This window comes from Eimeria tenella, genomic scaffold (genome assembly GCF_000499545.2).
Source record: "Eimeria tenella Houghton genomic scaffold, Eth_scaff29, whole genome shotgun sequence".
NCBI lineage: Eukaryota > Apicomplexa > Conoidasida > Eucoccidiorida > Eimeriidae > Eimeria > Eimeria tenella.
The window spans coordinates 212374-234903 of record NW_013542775.1 but is presented as its reverse complement, the minus strand read 5'-3'; the positions used below and the strand labels follow the sequence as shown (position 1 = coordinate 234903).

Below are 22530 nucleotides of genomic sequence, written 5' to 3'. Positions count from 1 at the left end.
GAGTGCCTGAAGAAATTTCGGGAACGAAGTCGCTAAGACTACTTGATCGAATTACTCTAGATGAGCACGAGTTCGTGCATATCCCAACCGTAGCTGAATGCTGGTAGCACGGCGCAACTATTACCCACTCGCTCGGCCAGAGATAAATTCATCAAGTTATCTTTCTTTCAAAACGCTAGAAAAAGCCACTAAAGGATCATAACCAAAGAAAACAACCCTTATTAGAGCCGCAGGAGAGGCGCCAGCACTGCCAGCCCGAGCAAGAACCAGTGTCAATCTAGAAAGCCATGATGCAGATTTTCTCCAGTCCAATCATGAGCAGCTTGCGAGTTCGGTCGTGGACAAAGTTAAAGACGAATGACATTTCGCGAATGAGGCGACAAGTATTGGCGTCTTGTCAAAACAATTTGATGCTTTCATGTGATGCAACACGAGCGCGACACTGCAACGATTCGAATAGTAGCTAAACAGAGCCAAACATACGCATGCTGTGTGAAGCAGAGCAGCGTTCCAGTTGAAATACACGAATGTCAGTCATTCTACGTGAAACACAGCAAGCATCAGTAATAAGGCGCACTGAGCTCCTACAGTTAATTAACTTGAAATTCTGAACTGTTGGCGAATCCTCAGCGCTCAGATTCGGGTTATCCTGAAAAGGGCGTGGGAAAATGAGCGCAGTTTCAAGCTATTTGAAAACAGTGCGAGAAGCAAATAGGCACTTGCCCACAGGTCTTTGTCAAGCTCTTCATTGACGAGAAGAATCTTAGAAGCATGGAAAGCGATCGTGCAAGCTAAGAATGCAGTGTCTCGTGAGACTCACACGAATGGCATAAAGCTCAGCTCCGAGCTCCTTTTTAATTAACCATAGAAGGAAACAGGGCAGCTTATTACTGGCGTTTGCTATGTTTCAAGATGTAGAACGATTCACATCCGTGTATTCCAACTTATGTCTTGTAAATTACAAGGAGAACGAAAAGTGGTATCCTTTGAAAATATGGTTCGCTTTGTAAAACATTTAATGAGTTAGCAACTTTCGCACCCGGGAGTGCGAAGCTATGAAGTAGCAAATGCTCGCGTTTCAGTTCGTGAAACAATCAGAACAGATCACCTGTAACGCATGTAGCTTTGCAGACACTATCGGGAGTTTCCAACGGCGGCGCTAAGGGCTAGTCCGTCCCTGAAGACGCTTGACCGATGTATGCTTGTCCTTATAAGTAAACAGGGCGTCTCACGCTGAGGGCGTCTTATTTCAACGACGGCTCCTAAAGTAGGGCTAACACACAAGAGACATGCTGCAAAGGGCTATACATATTTCTAGCTAGCGCGGGTAGGGAGGCCTTGAATGACACTTACGAGACCTGTACGATATGGAATTCAAACAAACAGCCACACTGGCAGCCTTTCGCATGCCTACAGTTGCTGAGCAGAGCCCAAAAGTCACGAAGAGCGCTTGTCTCCATATAAGTGCAGGCACGCGTCTAATAGGAAAGGAGCACGGCGTTGGTGCAGGACCACGTGTATGAGCAGAGTGATCTGCCACTCTAGAGTCTCATCCAACGTCACGGAGTCATATCCCGGAGGCAAGGACACCATAGATACTTTGAATTGCATATCATGTACATTAGTGCTGCCCCTAACTCTGTTGATTGCGCCCTTTAGCAACCATTGCTAGCCAAAAAGGTGCCTTGTCATTCTAGAGTTTAGTCCTACGCTTGGCGCTAAAACACCGCACCAAAACGCACCCAAATCGTTTTCACTGCAGTGCCTACTTTGTCATCAGTAGTACAGTCGTTCCACGCCGAAATGTCCCAAAATTCCAGCACGACGGCGGCTCTAGAATGAAAAGCAACTTCTAGGAACGAAAACATTGTTTCATGACAGAAATAGTGGCACTTATGGGAAACTAAATTGATGCTCATTGCTAGCCTTGTCTACGTGCTGTTGCATAGCTTCGTTATAGGCCGCTCCATTCCTCAACCGAAGCTGTTGCAATCCTCGAACAGTTGCTGATCGCAGAATCTTGCCCGGTGTTGCGCCTCCGCACGGAGAAAATCTAGATGCAGCGTTTACAGCTAAGCTTTAGCTTCACATTAACGCCTTGGGAAAGCTGCAGGCGACACAGCGTGCGATAAGCAGTGATCGAGTACTCAGCATCCAACCCTGGTGCCCCAGAGAGTCAAGGAGTGAGCACAGCATACAGCTGATTCAGAAGCTATCATTGGCTAAGGGGACATTATATGCAGAATGTGTAACTCTCATTATGAAGGAAAGTGGTAATTGTAATCCACCCATTGTGGGGTGGCAGCCTACAGACGCATGCAATTTTAGCATGATCTAGAAGCGCTGCAGATAATCCCTCTTGGCAGCTGCAAATTATTGAGAGATTGCACATACAAATACGGCAGAATAAGAAATAGCCGTATGAGGGGTTTTCGTGTGAGCCCAAGATGCGGCAATTTTGAAAGGCAGCGAAAAGTGCAGGCCCTCAAGGAGCAGCGGCGAGATCTCTAATGACGTCTTCTGTGATTTGCAGCCTTTCTTTGTCTCTACACAGCACATTGGGGATGTTATGGACAAAAGAAACACTTTTCACCTCGGATAACGACGATCCGCTGTAACTCGAGGTAGTGTCCTCAGGGCCAGACCCTCCTTTGACGGGGTCATCTGGCACGCTGCGAGGCTTCGTTACTGCCCTTCAAGTGGGCGGAAACTTGACTGCATTCTAACGGCCTCTGCTCCTTCTTCGGGGCCCAACGCTTCATCTAAGGGTCCACGACTCGTCTTTCGCTGCTGTCACATACGTGGTCGTGCTCACGCCCTTTGCAGCATGTGTGATTACGGACCTGGACTCTTTTAGTTGGTTCACAGCGGTACAGCATATCGACAGGCGACCATGGAAACCCGCTGGGCAGCAGCAAATGGAGGAGACAGAATGCGGCGGACACGATGCCGAACTGGGCTGCATCTTTTGGGTGTGTTCGCCTCGGTGTTAACTGCTGCCTTTGGAAAGTGCGTTGCGGGCGGCAGCGTCGCTTCAGTTTTTGCTGCGCCAGGGATGCGGCTTTCGGCTTTGGTGCTGCCCTTCCTGCTTTCTGTTGGCTTATCCAAGCCCCAGGGGGCATTGGCGGGCGGCTTGCCTGAAGGTCTTTCCATCGGCCCATCCCAGGTGCTGCTGCCGTGGGTGCCTCCGTCTCACGCTGCAGAGTTCCCTGCAGTGCGAGCGCAGTTGCAACTAGAGGGCAACAAGGGGAGTACGGGCGGAGGCGACGTCTGCTTCTACTGGGCTATCCAGAACCCGCAGGTGCTGTCACTTTTGCACCCTGACTGCTCCTCTGTGCAGCCTGCAGCTCAGTGCCGACTGGATGGGAGTAGTGGCGGCTCGTGGGCAGCGGCCGGGGCCCCGAGCTCAGGGGGTTCGAATTCGTGTTTCTCTCGAGTGCTCGTCGAGGCTGTGCCCCAGGGAGTCGGTCGTCGGGCGTCTTCTTGGATTTTCGCCTCTGCGGAAAAAGAGTTCAGCGCTGAGGGGCCGTCTGGGGCCCCCTCAGAGGGCGCTTCAGCTTTGTCTGTGTCTCGGAGAGGGTTTCGGGCGCAGGTGTTGGTGGCCCCCATAGTGCGTTTGTCTTTCTCAACGCGAGACAAACGGCTGGCCATCGGCCAGCTGGGGGACGTGAGCCTGCTGGGCTATGACGCCGAAGGCAACGTCTTCTCCTCCCTCGAGGGCATTCCCTTTCTCTGGGAAGTCCAGGGAGAGGACGAGGTCGTTGTGGTTGAGCCAGTAGAGACGGACGCTGTCGCGGGCACCATCGCTCGCCGCCGTGTCGAGGAAATGGGTGCCCAGGAGCAGAAGCGCCGAAACGGTCCCCGGTGGCGCTCAGACGCAATTGTCTTGAGGGGGAAAAGCACTGGCAGAGCAACCATTCGAGCCCGGCTGGCCATGGAACAGTACAGAGACGTGCCACCCGCCGAAGTCGCCTTCTTGGTGCACGAGTTGGTCGCGCTGAGCCCAGCCGCGCTGCTTGTTCCCCCCGCAGCTGTTTTCGCACTGGAACTGCACAAGCTTTGGGTACGCAGGAGGCCGTCCTCATTTGCTCTCTTCGGACCCGGCACTTTCTCTTACCTTGCTTCTCAATTTTTGTCTGTCTTGCTGTCTCATGCTGGCTCTGTATTTCTCGCACTCTTTGTCACGGCCTTTGCATCAGTCCCACTTTGGGCCCTTGATCATGTCTCACTTTTCATCACTGGATCTGTTGTCGGCTTTCAGGCATTGTCGCCCTTTGTTTCCGTTTGTTGCTTCTCTGCTGCCACTTTTAGGTTGCTGCGGCCACCTTGACAACAGCCGCTACCGGAATTCATTTCCTGTGCTGCTAACCCTGTGGCTTTTGCCTCGTTTGAGCTGCTTGTCTTTCCACTGTGGGTCTGCTGTCTTTGCGTCTCTGGTGGTGGCGTGGGGCCTACTTGTTCTGTGAATACAAGACTGTATTTTCTGCTCGCTCCTCTCTGCTAATCTCTGGAGGCTCCGTCTTCCTTTGTCTGTTTCCTGCAGCTGCTTAGGCTTCTCCTGGAAGCCGCTGCTGCTGCTAGCGGCCCTTAGTATCACTCAGTATTCCTGAGGTTGCGGTTTCTGCTCCTGCTGCAGGAGGATGGCCGCCAGGAGGCATTGTCTTTACCAAATGCACATTTCGGCTGGAGTGCCGAAGACATATCGGTTTTCTCCTCGCTTTCGGGGTCTGCCCTATCCTCAACGGCCTCTAGTGCCTCCTCTACATTGCTGCAGGTGACAGACGGCGGCGTGGTGACAGTGACTTCTCCGCAGCAAGCGACTGAGGGTCCCGACCTCCTCACTGGCAGGGCTCTCGTGGTTTGTCTAGATAAGCGCATAGGGGAAAAGCAGCAGGCAGACGTCACTGTGTTGCTACCTACAGCCCTAAGACTGCTTTATGAAGACACCGAGGTCTTGTCTACACAGACTCTCTGGAAGAACGCAGCGGCAGCTGCAGCAGCTGCCGCTCAGACCAGCGGCCGCAAAACAGCAGCAGCAGCAGCTGTCGAGAAGGCCGTGCTGCTGCGCCAGCTTCTTCTTGCGGAGGAGGCTGTGGCCAGCGGCGTGGGCAGCTCTGAGGAAGCGGTACTATCAGCCCTGCCGCCCCTCCGCTTGTCTTTGGCTGGGAAACAGGAGAGGGGCCTTGAGGGAACAGGCTTGATACTGTACTTGGTGCGGGGCCGGGAGTATCTTTTCAAGGTGGAGCTTCTCTCCAGCCAACAGCTGCCTGGGGTCAACGCACAGGATAGTCTTGGACCGCGTAGAATGCTGCTGCCCTCCAATGCGGTGGTTCACTGGACCTGCGAAGGGGCCTCAAAACCAGCAGAGGAACAGGAAGGGACGGGTCTTAGCCCTCTCCAAAAAGCCGTGCCTTCCCAGCAGGTACTGCATCCAATTGAGTTCTAGGCACACTGTCGAGGCCTTCGGGCTCTAGACGATAGCCATGGGGGCTTCAGATTGCATAGTCTTGCCCAAGGTTGTTTAGACTTAGGGCTTCCTTGTTTAGGGTCCAAGGTGTGAGGTCTGTGTGTCCTGTACCAGGCATTTGTCTTGCTGAGGGCGGATTCCCTAGGATCAGGTTCTGTGCGTGTCTCGCTCCTGCAAGTGGGCTCTCCTCCGGGGCCTGTTTGGATGTCAGAGGGGCCCCTGTCCATCTTGCTGCCTGTGCGCGTCGTTCCTCCTGTTTCTTTTCGCTTGCTGAGCACTCACTACATTGTAGACACAGCTGCAGGGACAGGGGGCCTGGGGGCCTCTTCAGCGCCCATGCGAAGACTCACAGCTCCTCTGGTCCTCGCGCCTGGCTCGCGCTTCCCCCTAGAGCCGCAGGGAGGATCTGGTACACAAATTTGAATAACTAGTCACTAAGCTCAAAACTCAAGGCCCTCACTCTATCCTGAATGCAGCCGTTTCCCCTTCCGAATGTGTTCGTTTGTGGGTTTCCCACGCGCCCCAGCGTTGGCTGAGCTGTCGTCTTAGGTGTATGTATGAACTGGGACTGAGGGCAAAGATTCAGGAAGAATCAGTTGTGTGTATCTGCTGCTGCTTCACAGGAGAGTTTGTTTTGTCTTCTTCGGACCCGTCAATCTGCGCCGTCGTATATGCTGTGCCGTCTCGCGCGGGTCGTCTGTCCTCCTCTGGACTAGTGGTTGCGGGGGCCCCTGTGGATCCTACGGAAGTCTTCACCGTGGAAGGCATCGCCCCAGGAGTCGCGACGTTGCTGCTGAGAGACAAAAGACAGCCGCAGAACGCGGTGCTGCTCTCAGTGGTTGTGGCTCCCCCAGTGACCATAGAGCTGAGAATGCAGCATCTGCTCCTGCCAGTTGCCAGAGGAGACATTAAGACAACAATTCAAGCGGCAGATAGAGCACAAGAGGCCACGGTTCGTCAGCAAATACACAAGAAACACCCACAGGCATTCTGGATCAAGACTTTGAGCTTCTCCGCTTCAGATTATCCTTGACTCTTGCCCTGCTACTGCGAGAACTCTGTCATTCGTTCGACTGTGTATTTTGTGCCTCTTTTTGGTGTGGTTTTCTGGCATCTCGTTTGCCTGCATTTTTACTTGCGGTATTTTTAGTCCCCCTGCTTGACCGGGTCCAGCACGTGCGTGCTGCTGCTCTGTCTCTTCAGGGGGTTTTGATAGCACTGGCGGACTTGACAGATTTCTTGCCGCTCCTCCCCGAGGCCTCTCGCCGTTGGCTGTTGGCTGAGGGTGACTCTGTGGGCTCTGTTCCGAACAGTCAGTGGCCGCAGACTGTGGAGGACGCCCGAGAGCACTTGCTGGCCTCTGATGCTGCTGCGAGGCCGCGAGAGGGAACAGTAGGAATGGAGGAAAGGCTTCAAGCTGCCTCCGGTGCAGCAGCAGAGACTGGGATCGATGTGCTTCATCCTTTCTGGGTTCGCCGCAGTCAGCTTGCGAGCTGCCCCGACGTCCGCTTTGCTGTCGAGGGGTCTGCTGTTGACATTACCACTCGTGTGAGACACCAAGCTCAAAGCGAACGCTGCTGATTCCGGGCTGTTGCTGCAGCTGCGTATCTTGCTGCTGCTGTTGGTGGTGGTGCTGCGGTGTGTGTTGCTGCTAATGCATGTGCGGTGAGAGCTGGCGCCTTTCCGTGAGGAATCGTTGTGCGTGTGCCGCTGCGATTATCCCCAGTAGAATATAAGTTGTTTCTCCTTTCTTAGCTACTTCTTTCGCGTGCTATTGCTGCTGCAGGCTGGTGGTGCTATCCCGTTCACTTGCGGTATTGTCTCCTTGAGGGGACTTCGAAAGGGCTCTTCTCGAGTTACAGCCACTGTGCCGCAACAGCAGCACCAGCAGAGGCTGCAAGCTTCGGCTCGAATTGATGTTTACCTCCCCGTGGAGTTGTGGGCCTCGATGAGCTCCGTTGCGTTGCCTCTGCCTCCTCCCGTGCGCCTCAGCAGCAGCAGGACAGCGCCTTTGCTGCAGCGCCTCACCCAGGACCCCAACAGCAACAGCAGCACATCACTGGGGGTGGCACTAGCCACGACGCTGCTGCAGCAGCTTGACCTCCACGCTCCAGCTGCTCCTTCTGGTGACTCTGCGGACCTTGTCCTCTACGGCGCACCAATTGCTGCAATCAACAGCAGCAGCACTGGCAGCCTTCGGGGTGTCGCAGGAGAGATTACGTTGACGGTGGGCGGACATATCACAGTGTTTCTCAAGGAAGGGCCTCCACCTCGCCCAGAGGCGTACAGACACAGCGTCACTGCTACTGCGCTTTCTCACAGTTTTGCAGAAGTGCCAGCAGCAGCAGCAGCAGATGACAGCGAGACTGACGATGAGGCAGCATCCGTGGCTATTCTACCAGAGGGCAGCGGCGCTGTACAGCGCTTCGTTTGCCTTCGCCCCAGCCGCTCTCCAGTTTCCGTTCAGATTAAAAGCTCTTACGCTCCCAAGGACCCGCAAGTCACGTGAGCATTCGCTGTGGCTGCCGCCTTCGTTGCTGCTGCTGTTATTGTTTGAACTCTCTGTGCTGCTGCTGTTGCTGCTCCTGTGGCGAGGCCAGAAACAAAATAGCTCCTGCTATGGCGCCGCCGTAGTTGTTGCCGGCTGCAATGAGTTGTTTTGCTATTGCTAAGCCTTTCTTCGCCGTTCTTCAACATTTTTTTGCTGCTACTGTAGCGTTGGCTCTAGGCTCCGTGGCATACGCTGCTGCAGCGCTTGTGGCTGCTGAAATGCCAGCTGTTGCTGCTACTGCTTCAGTCCTGTGCACGCTTGTGGCTGTTGGCTTGCACAACTCAGCAGAAACATTCGCTTTTGTTTTTGCTTGTCGACGCAGTTCCCACCGCGAGGAGGTCACCTCCTTGTTGCTATCTTGTGCCTATCCGGAGCTCATCGAGGTGCGGCCTTTGCCGTCTTTATCTCGCGCTGCTGCTGCGCCCTACGGGTCGTATGCAGATAGGGCGAGTAAGGGCACATTGAAGGAGGCCCTTGGGGGCCTACCTGTAGCTTCGGCTACTTTGGCTGCTACCAAGACAACACCTCTGTCGAATAGCTGGGATGCAGAGGGCGTCGAGGGGCCTCAGGAGTCCGAGGAAGGGCTTTATGTTCAGTGTGGAGCTGAACACGCCTTTGCTCTCTTTGCCTATGACTCCGCCTTGAGGCCTTTGCACGGCCTTGCTAGTCTGCCCACGCGTTGGTCACTGACGCCGGCCACTCCACACGACAACCAGCACAACAAACAGCCAAACCAGACGGATCTTCCAGTGCTGCAGGTGCTGCCTCGAGCAGCACCAGCGGCAGAAACGGCAGGCAACGGCTACTCCGTGGCATTGCTAACGGTGTCTCCGTCTCTTTGCTGCGGTGTTTTTGCTCTCCAAGCCACAGTTGAACCCCCAAAAGGTGCTCCAGCCTTCTTAGAAGCAGCCCTCAGCAGGCAGCAGCTGCAGCTGCTACAGAGTTCGCTTGGGGAATGGAGGGCAGCTGCAGCAGCAGAGCGGGAACAACAGCTGTTACCCCTCTGGGAGAAGGGAGAACTGCGGGACCGGCTGCTTCTGTTTATGTCTCCCCCGATTAGGCTTCTGCCATTCCCAGCACCCCTCATTGCCTCTGCAGCAGCACAAGCGCCAGGGCAACCAGCGGCACAGGGCAATGAGGAACAGCAGGAAAATTTCCAGACGGTGCGGCTTCCGCTGCTTCCCGGGGTGGCGTCGCGTATGTTGCTGCAGTTTGGCAGTCCAGACACAGAGGCAATACGCATGCTGCGCCTGCACAGCTCAGAAAAAGCAACAATGCCTGCTGCAGCTCTTGCACACGGAGAGCTGCTCACGTCCCCGAATGCTCCTCTCCTGCTGTGTCTTTCGACGGCCGAGGCGTCGACGCGGTACGCGTTGGCGCAGGCGGGAGACTCTGCAGCAGCAGCAGCAGGAGCAGCAGCAGCAAGAAGAGCAGTGGGCGACTTGCAGACGGCGACTGATGCTGCATGCGCTGGGCTGGCTGCATCCCAGGAGGACGTGTCTGCGCTGCCGTTGCCTGTCCCCTTTTCCTTTTCTGCCAATCCCTTTACGCGTAGTTGTCCCCTGAGCTCGCGAGAAATATTTGTTCCTCCTCCGTTCTTCGCAGCCTCTCGTGAAACTGACCCACTTTTGCAGCAGCAGCAGCAGCAGCAGCGGCTGCCGTTACTTCACCTCGAGGCGTGGGATCAGAGGCTTCTCAGCCCCTGGAGGCCAAGAAACCCCTCCAGTAGCAGCACTATCAGCATGAGCAGCAGTAATGGGCCTCAGCTAGTTGCGGAGCTGCAGTTTGTGCGTCTGCGCTCGCTGCGCCTGGTGCTGCTGCCGTCGGCCATTTCCACACACCTGGAAAGAGGGTGGCCTGCGACAGGAAGTGCTGCATCAAGCGCAGAAACGTGGGCAAAAGAAGAAGGGGATCCTTTCTGCCCCGCCTCGCAGCAGCAGCAGCAGCAGCAAACGTTGACAGAAATTGAGGCTGGGAAAATATACGGGCTCAGAGTGGAGGCTACGGGCGACGACGGACTGCCCATAGACCCTCGCTTCTTTGCAGCCATGCGCCTCTCCGTCGTCGCCACAGCAGCAGACGAGAGCAGCAGCACAAGCAGCAGCAGCGGCAGCAGCAGAGTGAGTGGGAGGGGCAGGGTGTTCCTAAAGCCAGTAGGGTCACAAAAGCAAGCGCATGCCAGCCCACAGCAGCAGGAGCAGCAGCAGCAAGCGGCCGACACATATGGCCTGTTTGGCCGCGGAGAGCCACTGGCGCCTTACTTAACAGAGGAAGGAGATTTCAGTTCCCCTCTCGCAGTGGCATCATACGGCTCAGCTGCAGCGGCAGGATCTGCTGAGGGAGCCGCAGAATTCGGAGCTCCTGAGGGCTGGGATTCGTTGTCTGCTCTGCCAACTGCGGACTTTGACTGCTTCCACTTCTTCCTTGCCGCCACAGATATTCGCGGATCTTTCGTGCTGCATGCAGAGGCTCTCGCGGATTCCCCACATGCAGCTGCAGCAGCAGCGACAGTGTCGACCCGGCTGACGGTGCGCATTCATCCGCCACTTCAGCTGAATCCACCGGAGTTGGTGCTTCTACCGGGAGGTCATTCGTTCGAGCTGACGCTGCATGGAGGTCCGGAGGAGGCTCATTTGGAAGCAGACCCTAGCAGCAGCAGCAGCGGCAGCAGGAGCACAAGCAGCAACGCGAGCAGCCAGGGAGGCCACGGAAAACGGTTCACAGTAGAAAATGAAGGCGTGGCGCGGCTCTCCGGGACATTTGCAGGTTTGCTGCTAACGGGCGAAGAGGGTGAGACGCGGGTTTCTGCTGTGCTGCGGCACGGGGAAGCAGGAAGGACAGTGGCAGAAGCAAGCATGCGAGTCGTGGTGGCGCTTCCAAGCTCAGTGACAATCCAGCACGGGGTGTATGCACACCCAAAAAGCAGGAGGAGCGGGTCCAAGAAGCAAGTGAGGGAGATGCATCAAGCGGCGCTGCCTTCTGAGGCCGCGCGTATGGGCTACGGGCGTGCTGCAGCAGCAGCAGCAGCCGCAGCAGCGGCAGGGGTTGAAGATCAAGGCTCCATTACAGTATACGCAGAGCACGCGGCGCGGCTGCATGCAGCGTTAGCTGATGCCCAGGGCCGACCGTTCAGCCCGCCCCATTTGCTGATGCCTTCGGGGCCATTGGAGGTCTTTCGGCTTGCCGAGGGTGTAGAGGAAAAAAGGCAGAGAGAATTCGGTAAGGTGACCCCGGAATGATTGGGGGGCGTTTGTGGCAAAGCGAGAGAGAAATGCAGCAGAGACGCACGAGGGACGCAGAAGAGACAGATAGAGATGAAGAGACAGAGACACAAACGCGTAGAGAAAGAGAGGGACCAAGCGAAACATAGAGGCATTGGAGTAGAGACAAGCAGGGAGGGACTGCTATTATAGGAGGTAGAAGCAAACAAAGATGGGATAATAGCCACACAGAAGAAAGAGCGGGACAAATAAGCGGAAAGGGGCTAAGAGACATATCAAAAGCCAAACAGTTAGCGGCAGAGAGAGGTAGAGGAGACACTTGAGTCAATAGCTGAGACTCCGAAATTCGTTAAGAAGGAATCTAAAGAACATGACGGCGCCACTGCGAGCTTTTGACTCACAGCAACTCCCAGCGTTGGCTCTCAGCAGCTATTTGCCGGTCAACTACTGGTACTTGCTGCTCGCTACACTGACGCGCTGCTGCTCCTGCTGCTGCTGTTTTCTGATGTTTTTGCTGCTGTGCCCGCCATTTGCTGCTGCTCAGGTGCCCTCGCCTCACTGCCGCCCGCAGAGGCAGTCCACTGCGTGTACACCTGGGAAGTGCGTAGCGGCTCTGGGGTGCTTCTTCTATCCCCTTTCGACGTGCCTGATGAAGCTCCCGCCCTCCATTCAGCAGCAGCAGCAAGACTCCCGGCTGCACCAGGAGGGGCTGGGGAGGAGCATGGGGGGGCACTATCTTGGAGGGGCTTGAAGGGGCAAAGACGGCTGCAGTCCCGCGGCCTGTCTGAGGTCGCTTTACTGGGAGTCGGGGCAGGCGAGGCGTTGATAGGCCTTGCAGTGAATTGCTCCAGGCGAGGTCGAGTTGTTGCGTCCGTCACTGCACCAGAGGTACAGCCTTTTCCTTCTGCTGATCATCTCGCTGGACAGCTCTATCGCCTCGTGCTCCCCTTTATTCTGTTTCTGCTTTTCCGCATTAGAGGGCTTTTTCTCGCGTGTGCTTGCAGCTCTTCGTCTGACAGCTTCTTGCCTGCTTACTTCGGCTCTTGGTTTTCATTCGTGTTCGTGTTGTCTGCGGCATAGTTATTATTGATTCTTTTCTCTCCTTCTCTCATTGGCTGCAAAATCTTGTCTGTTTGCAACTTAGCATGGCTGTTCGTTGCCATTTGCCTGCCCACCGTTTCCCTCTTTAGTTTTTTCTGGCTGTTACCGCAGCTGCGAGTGCGCGTACTGCCGTCCCCTTTGCCGGCTCTGTTGGCCCCACGCGCGGCTGGGGGCTTCAGTGGATTCATCTCCTCGCTCTCGCCTTTCCTTGCTGCGCCTGTCTTGGCTCCACTGCTGGCGACTGACGCTGTCTACCTGCTGCCATGTTGCAGCGTCCAGCAGCTGCAACACGAACAGCCAGCGCCAACAGCACCAGCTGCGGGAGCGAAGGGCGAAGGTCCCACGGCAACCACAGAGCAAGAGGCTCGCGAGGCCTGCTGCGCCGCTGCAGCGGCAGTGGCGGGCAACAGCAAGGAGGCAGAAGCCGCAGCAGCAGCGACTGCAGCAGCAGCAGCATGCTGCGAAGGCTTGGCTGCCGACTGCTGCGAGTGGTCGCCAAGAGCAGCTGCAGCAGCAGCAGCAGAAAATTCAGCAGTGTTCATTTTGTCGGGCTCCAAAGGCTTCATAGCGTCTCCTTTGCCAGGACAACAGGGAGTCTTAAGACTCTCCTCTGAGAGCAGTTCTGCGGGGAGTGACCAGTGGTCCACTAGCACCAGCGGCTTTAGCAGCCGCACTAACAGCAATAGCGCTTTGGTGGCCGTGGAGACGGCCGACGTGCAGACACTGCAAGTAGCTGGCTTTCCCCACCTCCTTCAAGCTGGAGAAACGGAAGACTTCACGGTGATTCTAAGAGATCAAAGAGGACGTATCATTGCCACCCCATCTTCAATCCTGTCAGTCAACTGCAGGGGTCAAGCAAATCCTCCGCCATTTGGCGCTTGACGTAGCTCTGTTTTCTTTCTGTTCAACAGCGTTGCTGCGTCTTGCTATATGGGTTTCGTCTTGGTATTTTTACCGCTGAATATTCATTGCCGGTTGCTTCCTTCCTGTGCCTTTTTCCCTTCACTTCTTCGTTGCAGTGCGAATAAAAAATTTCTCCTCCTTATGTGCTTTGCTGGTTGCTCTTTGTCGCTGCCTTTGTTTAGGCTCGATGTTCTGTCGTCTCACCCCTCCGTGGTTTCGGCGTCTGTAGTGACGGGACCAGATGGGCCCCTGGGACCCCCTGCTGTGCGCGTGAAGGGGCTGCAGCGGGGCTGCGCTGCCGTGTGGGTATATTGGGCTGCGGCGGAAAGCGGCGGAGACGCGCAGCAACGGGTGCAGCCGGGATCTGCCTATCGCACATGTGTGGACGTCACTGACGGCCTGCTGGGGCCGCCTCCGCTCGCCGTTTTGCCAGGTGCCTCTCTTCCTCTTCTGCAGGGCGCTCGCCTTCCGCCTGCTCTTCTGCCGCCCTCGGCGGCCCTACACTTTCAAGTTGCGTTCAGGGCTCCGCCGCTACTTCACGCGCTGCGCGCCTGGCGAGGCCCCGCACATGGCGACGCAGGAGGGGTGGCAGCAACAACAGCAGCAGCCGCAGCAAGTGACGCCGCTGCAGAAGCAGCAGACTGGGCGCCCACGTGTATGTCTCAGGAGGCAGCTGCTGCGCTGTTGCGCCGATTGCACACACCCTTATCGACGGAGGTGAGGCGCCTTCTTGTGGAGGCCCTAATGCCTGCTGACGAGATGCCTCAAGACAACTCACTGCCTCCGGTTGCGGTCGAGGTCCGCAGCCTTAGACTGCACGAGAATCCTATAGCAGCAGCAGCAGAAAGTGACGAAGGGGCCACGAACTCGTTCTTCTTCTGTGCTACTGACGAAGCAGCTGCAGCAGAGGCGGGAGCCTTTGTTGTTGTAGCCGACATCAGAATTCCTAACCTGCCCACTGCAGCAGCGGCGGCAGTGTCCATGCAGCTGGCAGTCGGCAGCAAAACAATGCAGGCTGCGGCAGCATCGCCCATTTCTTTAGAAGTTGAAGCAGCAACCCTGGATTCACTTCCTTCCGCGTGGAGAGTGGATGGCGTGCTGCTGCTGCTGCAGCAGCTGTGGATGGGCCTGGCGCGGGACTGGCGAAAGGCCCAGCACGCAGCATCTGTTCTCCTTGGCCCTCGAGTTTCAGGTGCAGGCATCTGCTGCCCCTCTTGGAGTTTTCCCCTTGCTGCCTTCCTTTCATGGGACAATGGCTTTGAGGGCTTGTCAATCAGAAGCGGCAGCAGCAAGAGTTGCAGCAGGATGGGAACCTTGAGATCTTCCGATCCCTCTTCCCTGGTTATTGTGGGGCTAGCAAATTGCATGTCAGGGGTTGGAGGCCCTGTTGCTGCGCTTGCCGCAAGACCTGCCCCAGTGGTGCAGCTGGTGCAGCAAGGGACGACGACTGCTGCAGCAGAGATCATCAACGCCTCAGCGACAGCAGCAGTTTCTGGCTTCGTCCGGCCATTTAGACTTCTTACCCAAGCGTCATGTGATGCTAGGGAGTCTGTTTGGCAGCAGCAGGAGAAGCAGCAGCAGCAGCAGTGGGTCGACGCCGAGGACTTGACGCTGCCGCGCTGCCTTACAGGGAAGACAGGGGGTTCTTTAGTTCTCTCTTTCCGCATGCAAGCCCTTACCCCGGTAGAAGGAATTGCCACATCCCATTATCACGAACAGCAGAAGCGAGAGTGGCAGGACACCCCATTTGTGTCTCCAGCGTTTCAGTCCCGGCTGTCTGTCCACTGTCGGCTATCGGACCGCCTCCTGTCCCGTCTGTACACTGTAGAAGGTCTGTCGAGGCCAGTTATTGAGAGGCCGCCGGGGACTCCAGTTGGCTGGAGCCTCTCGGCGGAGCCTCTGTGCATTGTGAGGGAGAGGCAGCACTTAAGTGTCCAGGAAGTGCAGCGTTTGCTGCAGCAGAGAGAGGCTACGCGGTGGACGTACACTTCGGAAAAGATGGCAAGGCTTGACTCAACTACCTCGCCAGCTGCCACTGCACAGTGCGAGGCACTGCACCAAGTTAGAATTAAAAACCGGCAGCAAGAGGGTTCTGCTGATCAGGACGGGGCAGAAATCAGGCCTGTGGCGCTGCTCGTTTCACTTAGCGGCCCGTCCTCGGTTCTAGCCCTACGGCAGGAGCAGCAGCGGCAACAGCAGCAGCAGCAGGAAGTGTTCTGGACCCACTGTGTGCGCTGGCCGATCGCTGTTCCTCTTCGGCTATTAGAGAACGAAGATTACCCAGGACAATTTGTTACTACCGACCCGTCCGCAGACGCCACGATTCGCATAAAACCTGCAGTGCAGAAACTGGCTTTCAAAGCTGCGGCCAGTAGCAGCGGCGGCCGTCTTGTGGCCATTCCCTCGGTCAGCAGCAGCAGCAGCAGCAGCAGCGGCGCCAGCAGCAAGTGGCCATTGGAGCTGCACGTGTTCCCCGTTTTGGGCGTAAATGCGCCGAGGGTGCGGATATCTGACAACGCCTTTGCTCTGGAGATGCACCGCCAGGGTCCCTTGCTTACACTGCGTCTCAGCCCAAGCCTTGAAGGCAGCGTGGCAGCCGCTGGTGCTGCAGGTGATGCAGCAGACGCCAGCAGACAGGCAATTATCTCGAATTGGAGAGCCCCTGTGCGCACTGAGGTGGTAATTGAAAACTCTTCTGGCGGGTCTAGGCTGCTAGTGGTGCTCAACAGCTCGGGTGTGCGGACATCCCAGAGAGTAACGACTGGGCTGGACGATGATGAAGGAGAAGAAGCGGCCCCAGGGTTTAGCGAGACGGCAGCTCCTCCCTTGCTGGTGTTTGCTCTCGTTGCCTGCCTGGGTGCCATTGGTTTCTGGCTTTTTTGTGGGTCTTCGGGGGCTGTCAACGCCTCCAAAGGCAAAATAGACGGCAGTGGGAGCTCCCAGACCCTTATTGGCAGCCCCAGACGAGATGAAAAAGGACCTTACCGTACCCGCGCAGGAAAGTCAGCGTGGGCGAAGTACGACGGCCCTTCAGTTCAACTCATGAAATCGATGGGAGAAGGGTTCCCAGCGTATACATTGCAGCCCAATGGGGATTGGAAAGCAGAGGAACCGCTACTCAGGGGTCCCTGCAGTATCTCGTCCACCATGAAGAGCTCCACCCGTTTCTATGACAATTGAGGGGCTTTCGATGGACGGTACCTGGAGGCTTCGGAAGTGGCCTGTAAAGGCACCATGAATCTGTTTCTACTTTCCTGGAGGTCAGATGGCTTCCCGAGGGCGAGAGCCCTTGGCCCTCTGACCGCAAACAAGAGTATACGGGCTAGAAGGCTCGGGAAAGGGGCCTGCTAAGTTTACTTGATCGCAGAGGGGAAGATTGCTGGCAGCGGCGTTCTAGACGCTAGGGCTGTTGCACTTGAGTGGTGCCTGCAAGCTGGTGTCCGGAACAAGGGTCTCCGTCTGTGCGTGCCTGTACATTTGCACTACCACCTGCGGCATCGAGGGAAAGCGAACTCTTTAGCTATAACTGAGTGATTAAATTCATTCTTTTGAACAACACGCTGTCCTGCTGAATAACAAATTCACTAGTGTAGAAAGCAGTCTGTACGAGAAAACAGTTCGTGCCTTCTCTGTGGGCCACGGAAGGTATGGCCAGCTTGGAGCTTACAGAGTGAAGAGCCCTCAGAGCCTTCCAGACATCCGTGCTGTACACCCTGCAGTTCAGAGCTACTCCCTATAGTTCAGTAACATGCCTGTCAATAAGCTGACAGTGAGCTTTTAAAGACGCTAACGAAAAGACGCTAACGAGGGCAGCGAAAAACCCTTTAGAGAAGCCCTCTTGGAGCCTCCTCAGTTTCGCACATAGCAAATAGATGCTTCTTATGGGTCTTCAGATTGCAGTCGTTCGGAGCTTGCTGCTGCTCTAGCCTTGAGGCCGGGGCAGGACACATCTCTTTTGAAACGCGTAGGCGCTGGTGACCATCACAGAGGCCCCTCAGAAGAATGCTCACTTCTTAGCGAACACTATAGGATCCTACAGGCCCCAGGGCAGCGCGCAATGTTGGGGAGAGACGGCCGGGCAGCTGGCTTGCCTCTGTCCCCTCTGCCCTTCAGCTAATGCATGCTGGCAAAGCCCCCAAACAGAGCGAGCCGCTGTGCATGCAGAGGCCTCTAGGGGAGGCGGGGGCTGCGGGAAGGGCCCGAAAACTTGGAGCCCAAAATACCTACGAAGCTGGCGCCTTACCAGCGTCAGCTCACGTTAATTTGTTGTCCCGTCGAAGGAAAAGCAAATATGGAGACAGTGATCATAAAACAAAAACATCTAAAAATAAAATGAGCAGTAAAAACCACCGGCGACATGCATGCCAGTCATTACCTAACTGGCTTCGTATCCAGCTGACTCGCTATGCACAGCGCACAACAGCACCTTCCGGACATTTACGGTTCCCTCCAGATGTGCACCTGCTGAAATAGCAGTGCTGCCACCAAGCCTTGTTCGCTGCTGCAGTTGCAGGCCCAGCTGCTGCTGCTGCCACCAAAGCGCTGTCCAGTGCAGATCCAGCAGCAGTGGAGACGAGCGCCTGTTGCTCTTTCCCTCGCCTATTCTGAAGGTCATGTGGCCACTGTCTTGCCCCTCCTGCCCACTCTACTGGCAAAACCCTTTTGCAGCTGCGACAGCTATGGCTTCTGCCGCTGCAGCTGCTAATGCCATTTGAACTACTACGTATTTTTGTCCTGCAACTGCTGTAGTTGCTGCTGCAAAAGCAGCTGCTATTGCTGCAGCTGCTGTTGCTGCGGCTGCTGCAGGAGATGCTGCACAAGCTGCTGCTGGTGCTGCTGCGAGAGCTGTTGCTGGTGGTGCATCAAGTGCTGTTCGCGCTGCATGAAATGCTGTTGGTGTGAATGGCTCTGCAGTTGCTGCTGCCGTTGTTGACCGTGCTGCTCCAAAAGATGCTCCTGCTGGCTTGGTTGATGCTGCGGCGCTTGCAGTAGTTGCTGTTGCGGTGAATGGTGCTGCGGTTGTTGCGCGTGCTGCCGCGCAATTTGCTGCTGCAAAAGCAGCTGCTGTTGCTGCATCTGCTGATGCTGCAACTGCTGTTGCTGCTCTTGCACCTCTTGCTGCTGCATCTGCTGCTGCTGCATCTGTTGCTGTTGCAACTGCTGCTGTTGCATCCGCTGCTGCTGCAACTGCTGTTGCTGCACCTGTTGCTGTTGCAGCTGCTGCTGCAACTGCTGCTGTTGCAACTGCTGCTGCTGCAACTGCTGCTGTTGCAACTGCTGCTGCTTCAACTGCTGCTGCTGCAACTGCTGCTGCAGCTTATTTTGTTGTTGCTGCTGCTGCAATTGCTGTTTCTGCACCTGCTGCTGCAGCTGCTGTTGCTGCACCTGCTGCTGCAGCTGCTGTTGCTGCGCCTGCTGCTGCAGTTGCTGTTGCTGCACCTGCTGCTGCAGCTGCTGTTGCTGCACCTGCTGCTGCAGCTGCTGTTGCTGCACCTGCTGCTGCAGATGCTCCTGTTGCTGCTGCTGCTGCATCTGCTGCTGTTTCACCTGCTGCTGGTGCAGTTGCTGCGGTTTTATCTGCTGCTGTTGCAGCAGCTGCTGCTGTATCTGCTGCTGCTTAAACTGGTGCTGCGAGGCATTTTGCGGAGACGTGTGCTGCTGTTGTGTCTGCTGCTGCAGGTGTAGCGGACGCTGAGGTTGCTGTTGTTCTTCTTCCTGGATGCGCTGCTTCTGTTGCTGAAGGTGGTTCTTGCCTTGAGAAGAGCTCTGCTCCTGCTGCTGCCGTTGAAGCTGCTGTTGCTGCATCTGCTGCTGAATCTGGAGGTCCACGTGCCGCTGCTGAACCTGTGCTTGTTCATCAGGGACCTTCCACTGCTGAGCTTGCTCCTGTTGCTTGGCTTGTTCTTGGGGCTGAGACTGGTGTAGCTGTTCTTGTTGCTGTTGTTGCCGCACTTGCTTCTGTTGATGTTGCTGTTGTTGCTGCTGTTGCTCTGCTTCCGCCAGCCTGTGCCTTTTTCTGGCAGTTTCCATTGCGCGTTGTTGCTGCAGCATCTGGCGCAGTCTCTTGAGCTCGATGACCTCATGGGGTCTGAGTTGCTGCAACGCTGCTGCAACAGACGGTCCCTCAGCAGCTGCCGCTGCTCTTTCTAGCGTGAGGGCCCTGAGGGCCATCTGTCGCCTCTCTGTGCGTCTCCTGGCTCGCAGGGCCCTCCTCAGCCAGTCACCAGCAGCAGCAACGGACAGCTCTTCGGGCGCAGCCAGCAGCAAATCCATATGCTCCTCCAAGCCAGATGGCTCCCCAGGAGAGCCCCCGCTGCCCAATTTCGACGCCCCCAAACCCAAGCCCAGGGGGTCTCTGGCTGTGGGGGGACTCCAGGAGAAAAATCCACGATGGGCATATAGCTCAGCGTAACTGTCCGCCTCCCCAAACGGCAGGCCGCCCCCCATTTCGTCTTCGTCTGAGGAGCACCAGTTTGAGAGGGCCTCATAGCCAGTCGGCTGTGTGTCGGGCTTTGCGGGACTTTCTGAAGCGTGCGAGGCGGCCGTGGCTTCCGTCTTCTTCTCGCAAGCCTCTGCTGCGCCTTTGTTGCCATCGTCAGCAGTTGAAGTGCTGCCTGCAGGCTTTACTTGCTGTTGCTGCTGCTGTGTTTGAGGCTGCTGCTGCTTCTTGTGCTGCGGCTGCTGCTGCTGCTGGTTCTCCGAGCTAGAACCGACCGACAGATACACATCTTCTCTCAGCCTGGACCTGAAGGGTTCCTGCTGAAGAAGAACAGAGAGGGGAACGCGGGAAGCCTCCCCAGGCAAGGCGGGAGTGGTTTCTGGTGAGGTTCGGGGGGCCGCCCATTCGCTTTCTTGGGACTTTGGAGGCTCAAGAAGAAAAGTCGGGGGACCTGTCATGAACAGAGAGCGACTGAGGAGGCGCTGCACCTCTGCTGCTGCACACAGGGCAGAAAACACCTAACCCGCCATCCCTCAAGCGCAAATCGCTCCCATTCCCCGGAAACCCTCGCGATGACCCACAGCACATTTATGTGAAGGTTTTGTTCAATAAAACGAAATCAGGAAAGTCGAAAGAGGCAGAGGGCCACACACCGCGACTTTGGGGAGTGGGGGACTTCGACCAGCAAGGGTTAGACTGCTCCTCCAAGAGAGAGTCCGCAGAACCGAAGAGACACATCGCCGACTGACATAGTTGCTGCAGGAGCAACAGTTGAGAAAACCGCAGCAGCAGCAACAACTGCAGCAGCTTGACTAAGCAGAAGAGTGATGTTCTTGCACGGCTCCGTACCCATCAGGCAGCAAAATTAGCCCTTCCACCTAGTCAAATGACCAACCAAGAGCTGGCTAAGCATCTATCCACAGCTGCAGCTGGAAAGCTAAAAACCATGTAGGCAGCAAGGAGCCCACAGATAGCAAAGGAAGCCTTCAAGTGCCTCGCTAGCCTGTCTTTTCTCTGGCTAGCCGGCAATACCTCTTCCTATCCAACTGGATATGCGTCTTCCCGTCTCTCTGGGCATATATCGAGCTGCCTGTGGCTAGCTAGCCTGGCCAGCAGCTAAGTAGCCGTGTCTGTAGCTATCCAGCCTTGCAGGTGGCTGGCCATTTCTGTCTGTCGCTAGCTCACCGCTGTAAGTGTGTGCCTAACTTGGGAGTTGAAGCTGGGCTGGGCTTCCTCTTTCCGCTTTTGCCTCTGCAAGGGAGCCAAGCGAGGCACAGAAAACAGCAAGGGCTCCTCAACAGACTCTGAGGTTTCCAAAGAAAAGTCAAGGGCTCCTAAATCCTTGCGACCCCGTTGGGCACCTCCCTCCCCGCCTGAGCGGTTATCTTCTCCTGCAGTTGCAGATGAGGCAGAAGCCCCTGAAGATGCCCCCTCCGAGGGCTGCAGCGACTGAGTGGCAGCAGCAGCAGCAGCAGATGTTGTGGACTTGCGGGGGGCCCTTGAGCGCTTCGGTGCATCCCTGCAGCCGCAAACAAGCTCTCTATTCCATGCTGTGAGCCTCATTGCGTATACCCCAAACCCTAAACCTCAGCCTGGTTCACTTCTAAGAGCTAAGTGGCACAACCCAAGCCGCAAGCCTGAGACATGAGTAAACCCTAGGCCTCGGCCGAAGTTTCAAGCACTACAATTCGCCTGAGACTAAACACCAGGCCATCCTCGTGGGACTTACCCTTCTTGTGCAGCGAGAGCATCAAGCCTTCTCATGAGGGCATCTGCCTTGGCTGCGGCGAGGGCTTGAGGGCCCCCTCTGGGGCCCCCCTTAGCCCTCCGCGTGCCCTCGACGAGCTTGCGAACCGACTTTAGAAGGGTCCCCCTGGCAGCTACAGTGGCTGGAAGGGCCCCCGCAACTATCCACAGGCCCTCACCAAGAGACCCATCTTTGTAGAGGGGTACTTTATATGCAGCCAGCGGTCCTCCATCGGAGGGACCCCTACCCTCCTGTTGGGGCCCTGATGGCGCCCCTGGAAATGACCCTTTTGCTTCTCTCGAAGAGTCTTGCAAAGGCCTTCCCACAGAAGAAGCTCCTGGCCTGTGTTGCGGCGGCAACGGGGAGCTGCAGGCACTTGGGGCCCCTGCGCTGCCTGCGTTTGAGGGGTTGGGCAAAGCGGAGAGAGAGGGAGAAGAATTCGGCGAAGGAGAGGCAGATATGACAATATGGGGAGACCCAAAAGATAAGCGGCCGCTTGAAGATGCACTGGATGGCAAATGGGGTGCCCCTGGTGAGGAAGCGGCCGGCCGCGGCCCAGCAGGTGCTACTGCAGCTGCCAAGGAGGGGCCCTGGGGCCCCGGAGGCCCTGCAGTACCTCCTCCAGAGGCTACTAAGGGCCTCATGTAAAGCCGTTCAGGTGGCTGCAGGCGGGAATCACAATGTACAATATAGGGGCCAGCGTCCCTGAAGGCTTGCTGCTGCCGCTGCTGTTCCTATTGTTGCTGGTGCTCGGTCGGTAACTCTGCCCTAAAAATGGCCCTGAGCCTCTTAAATAAGCCTGGCCAAGCAGAACACCCGAGGACTTCTCTTCCGCCTTGAGGCCCCTTGCCGTGGGTCGCCAGCGATAAAAAGATGGGCTCCCTCCTTAGCGTCCACTCGAAGAGGGCCTTTTGCATTTGTAAGAGCCCAAGTAGTAATGCAACTGATTGTACGAAGCTTCATAAGGCAAAAAGTGCCGCTGGGCAAGGCAAAGGGGGCCCCTTCAAATCCGATAGCCGCTAGGGGGCCCCCAACTGTAGGGGCATAGACTGAAGAGAAAGACGCCGCTGCTTTTTTGTCTGAGATGTTTTTTTGATCTCT

The 22530-nt window shown here is 56.2% G+C and overlaps 2 protein-coding genes across 2 annotated transcripts; one reads left to right on the top strand and one right to left on the bottom strand.

The window, feature by feature from the left end:
- Positions 1-2893: 2893 nt before the first annotated feature.
- ETH_00021110 (uncharacterized protein) lies at positions 2894-16423 on the top strand (the record flags this gene model as incomplete). Its single annotated transcript, XM_013375591.1, has 10 exons — positions 2894-4063; positions 4637-5422; positions 5582-5876; positions 6091-6419; positions 6671-7015; positions 7254-7972; positions 8341-11237; positions 11784-12127; positions 12452-13173; positions 13426-16423. 10 exons carry the CDS (start codon positions 2894-2896, stop codon positions 16421-16423), a joined length of 10605 nt encoding a protein of 3534 aa, XP_013231045.1.
- Positions 16424-18013: 1590 nt separating this feature from the next.
- Positions 18014-22073, bottom strand: ETH_00021105 (uncharacterized protein; the record flags this gene model as incomplete). The annotated part of the gene is made up of 4 exons (XM_013375590.1): positions 18014-20178; positions 20336-20438; positions 20868-21201; positions 21412-22073. 4 exons carry the CDS (start codon positions 22071-22073, stop codon positions 18014-18016), a joined length of 3264 nt encoding a protein of 1087 aa, XP_013231044.1.
- Positions 22074-22530: the final 457 nt, after the last annotated feature.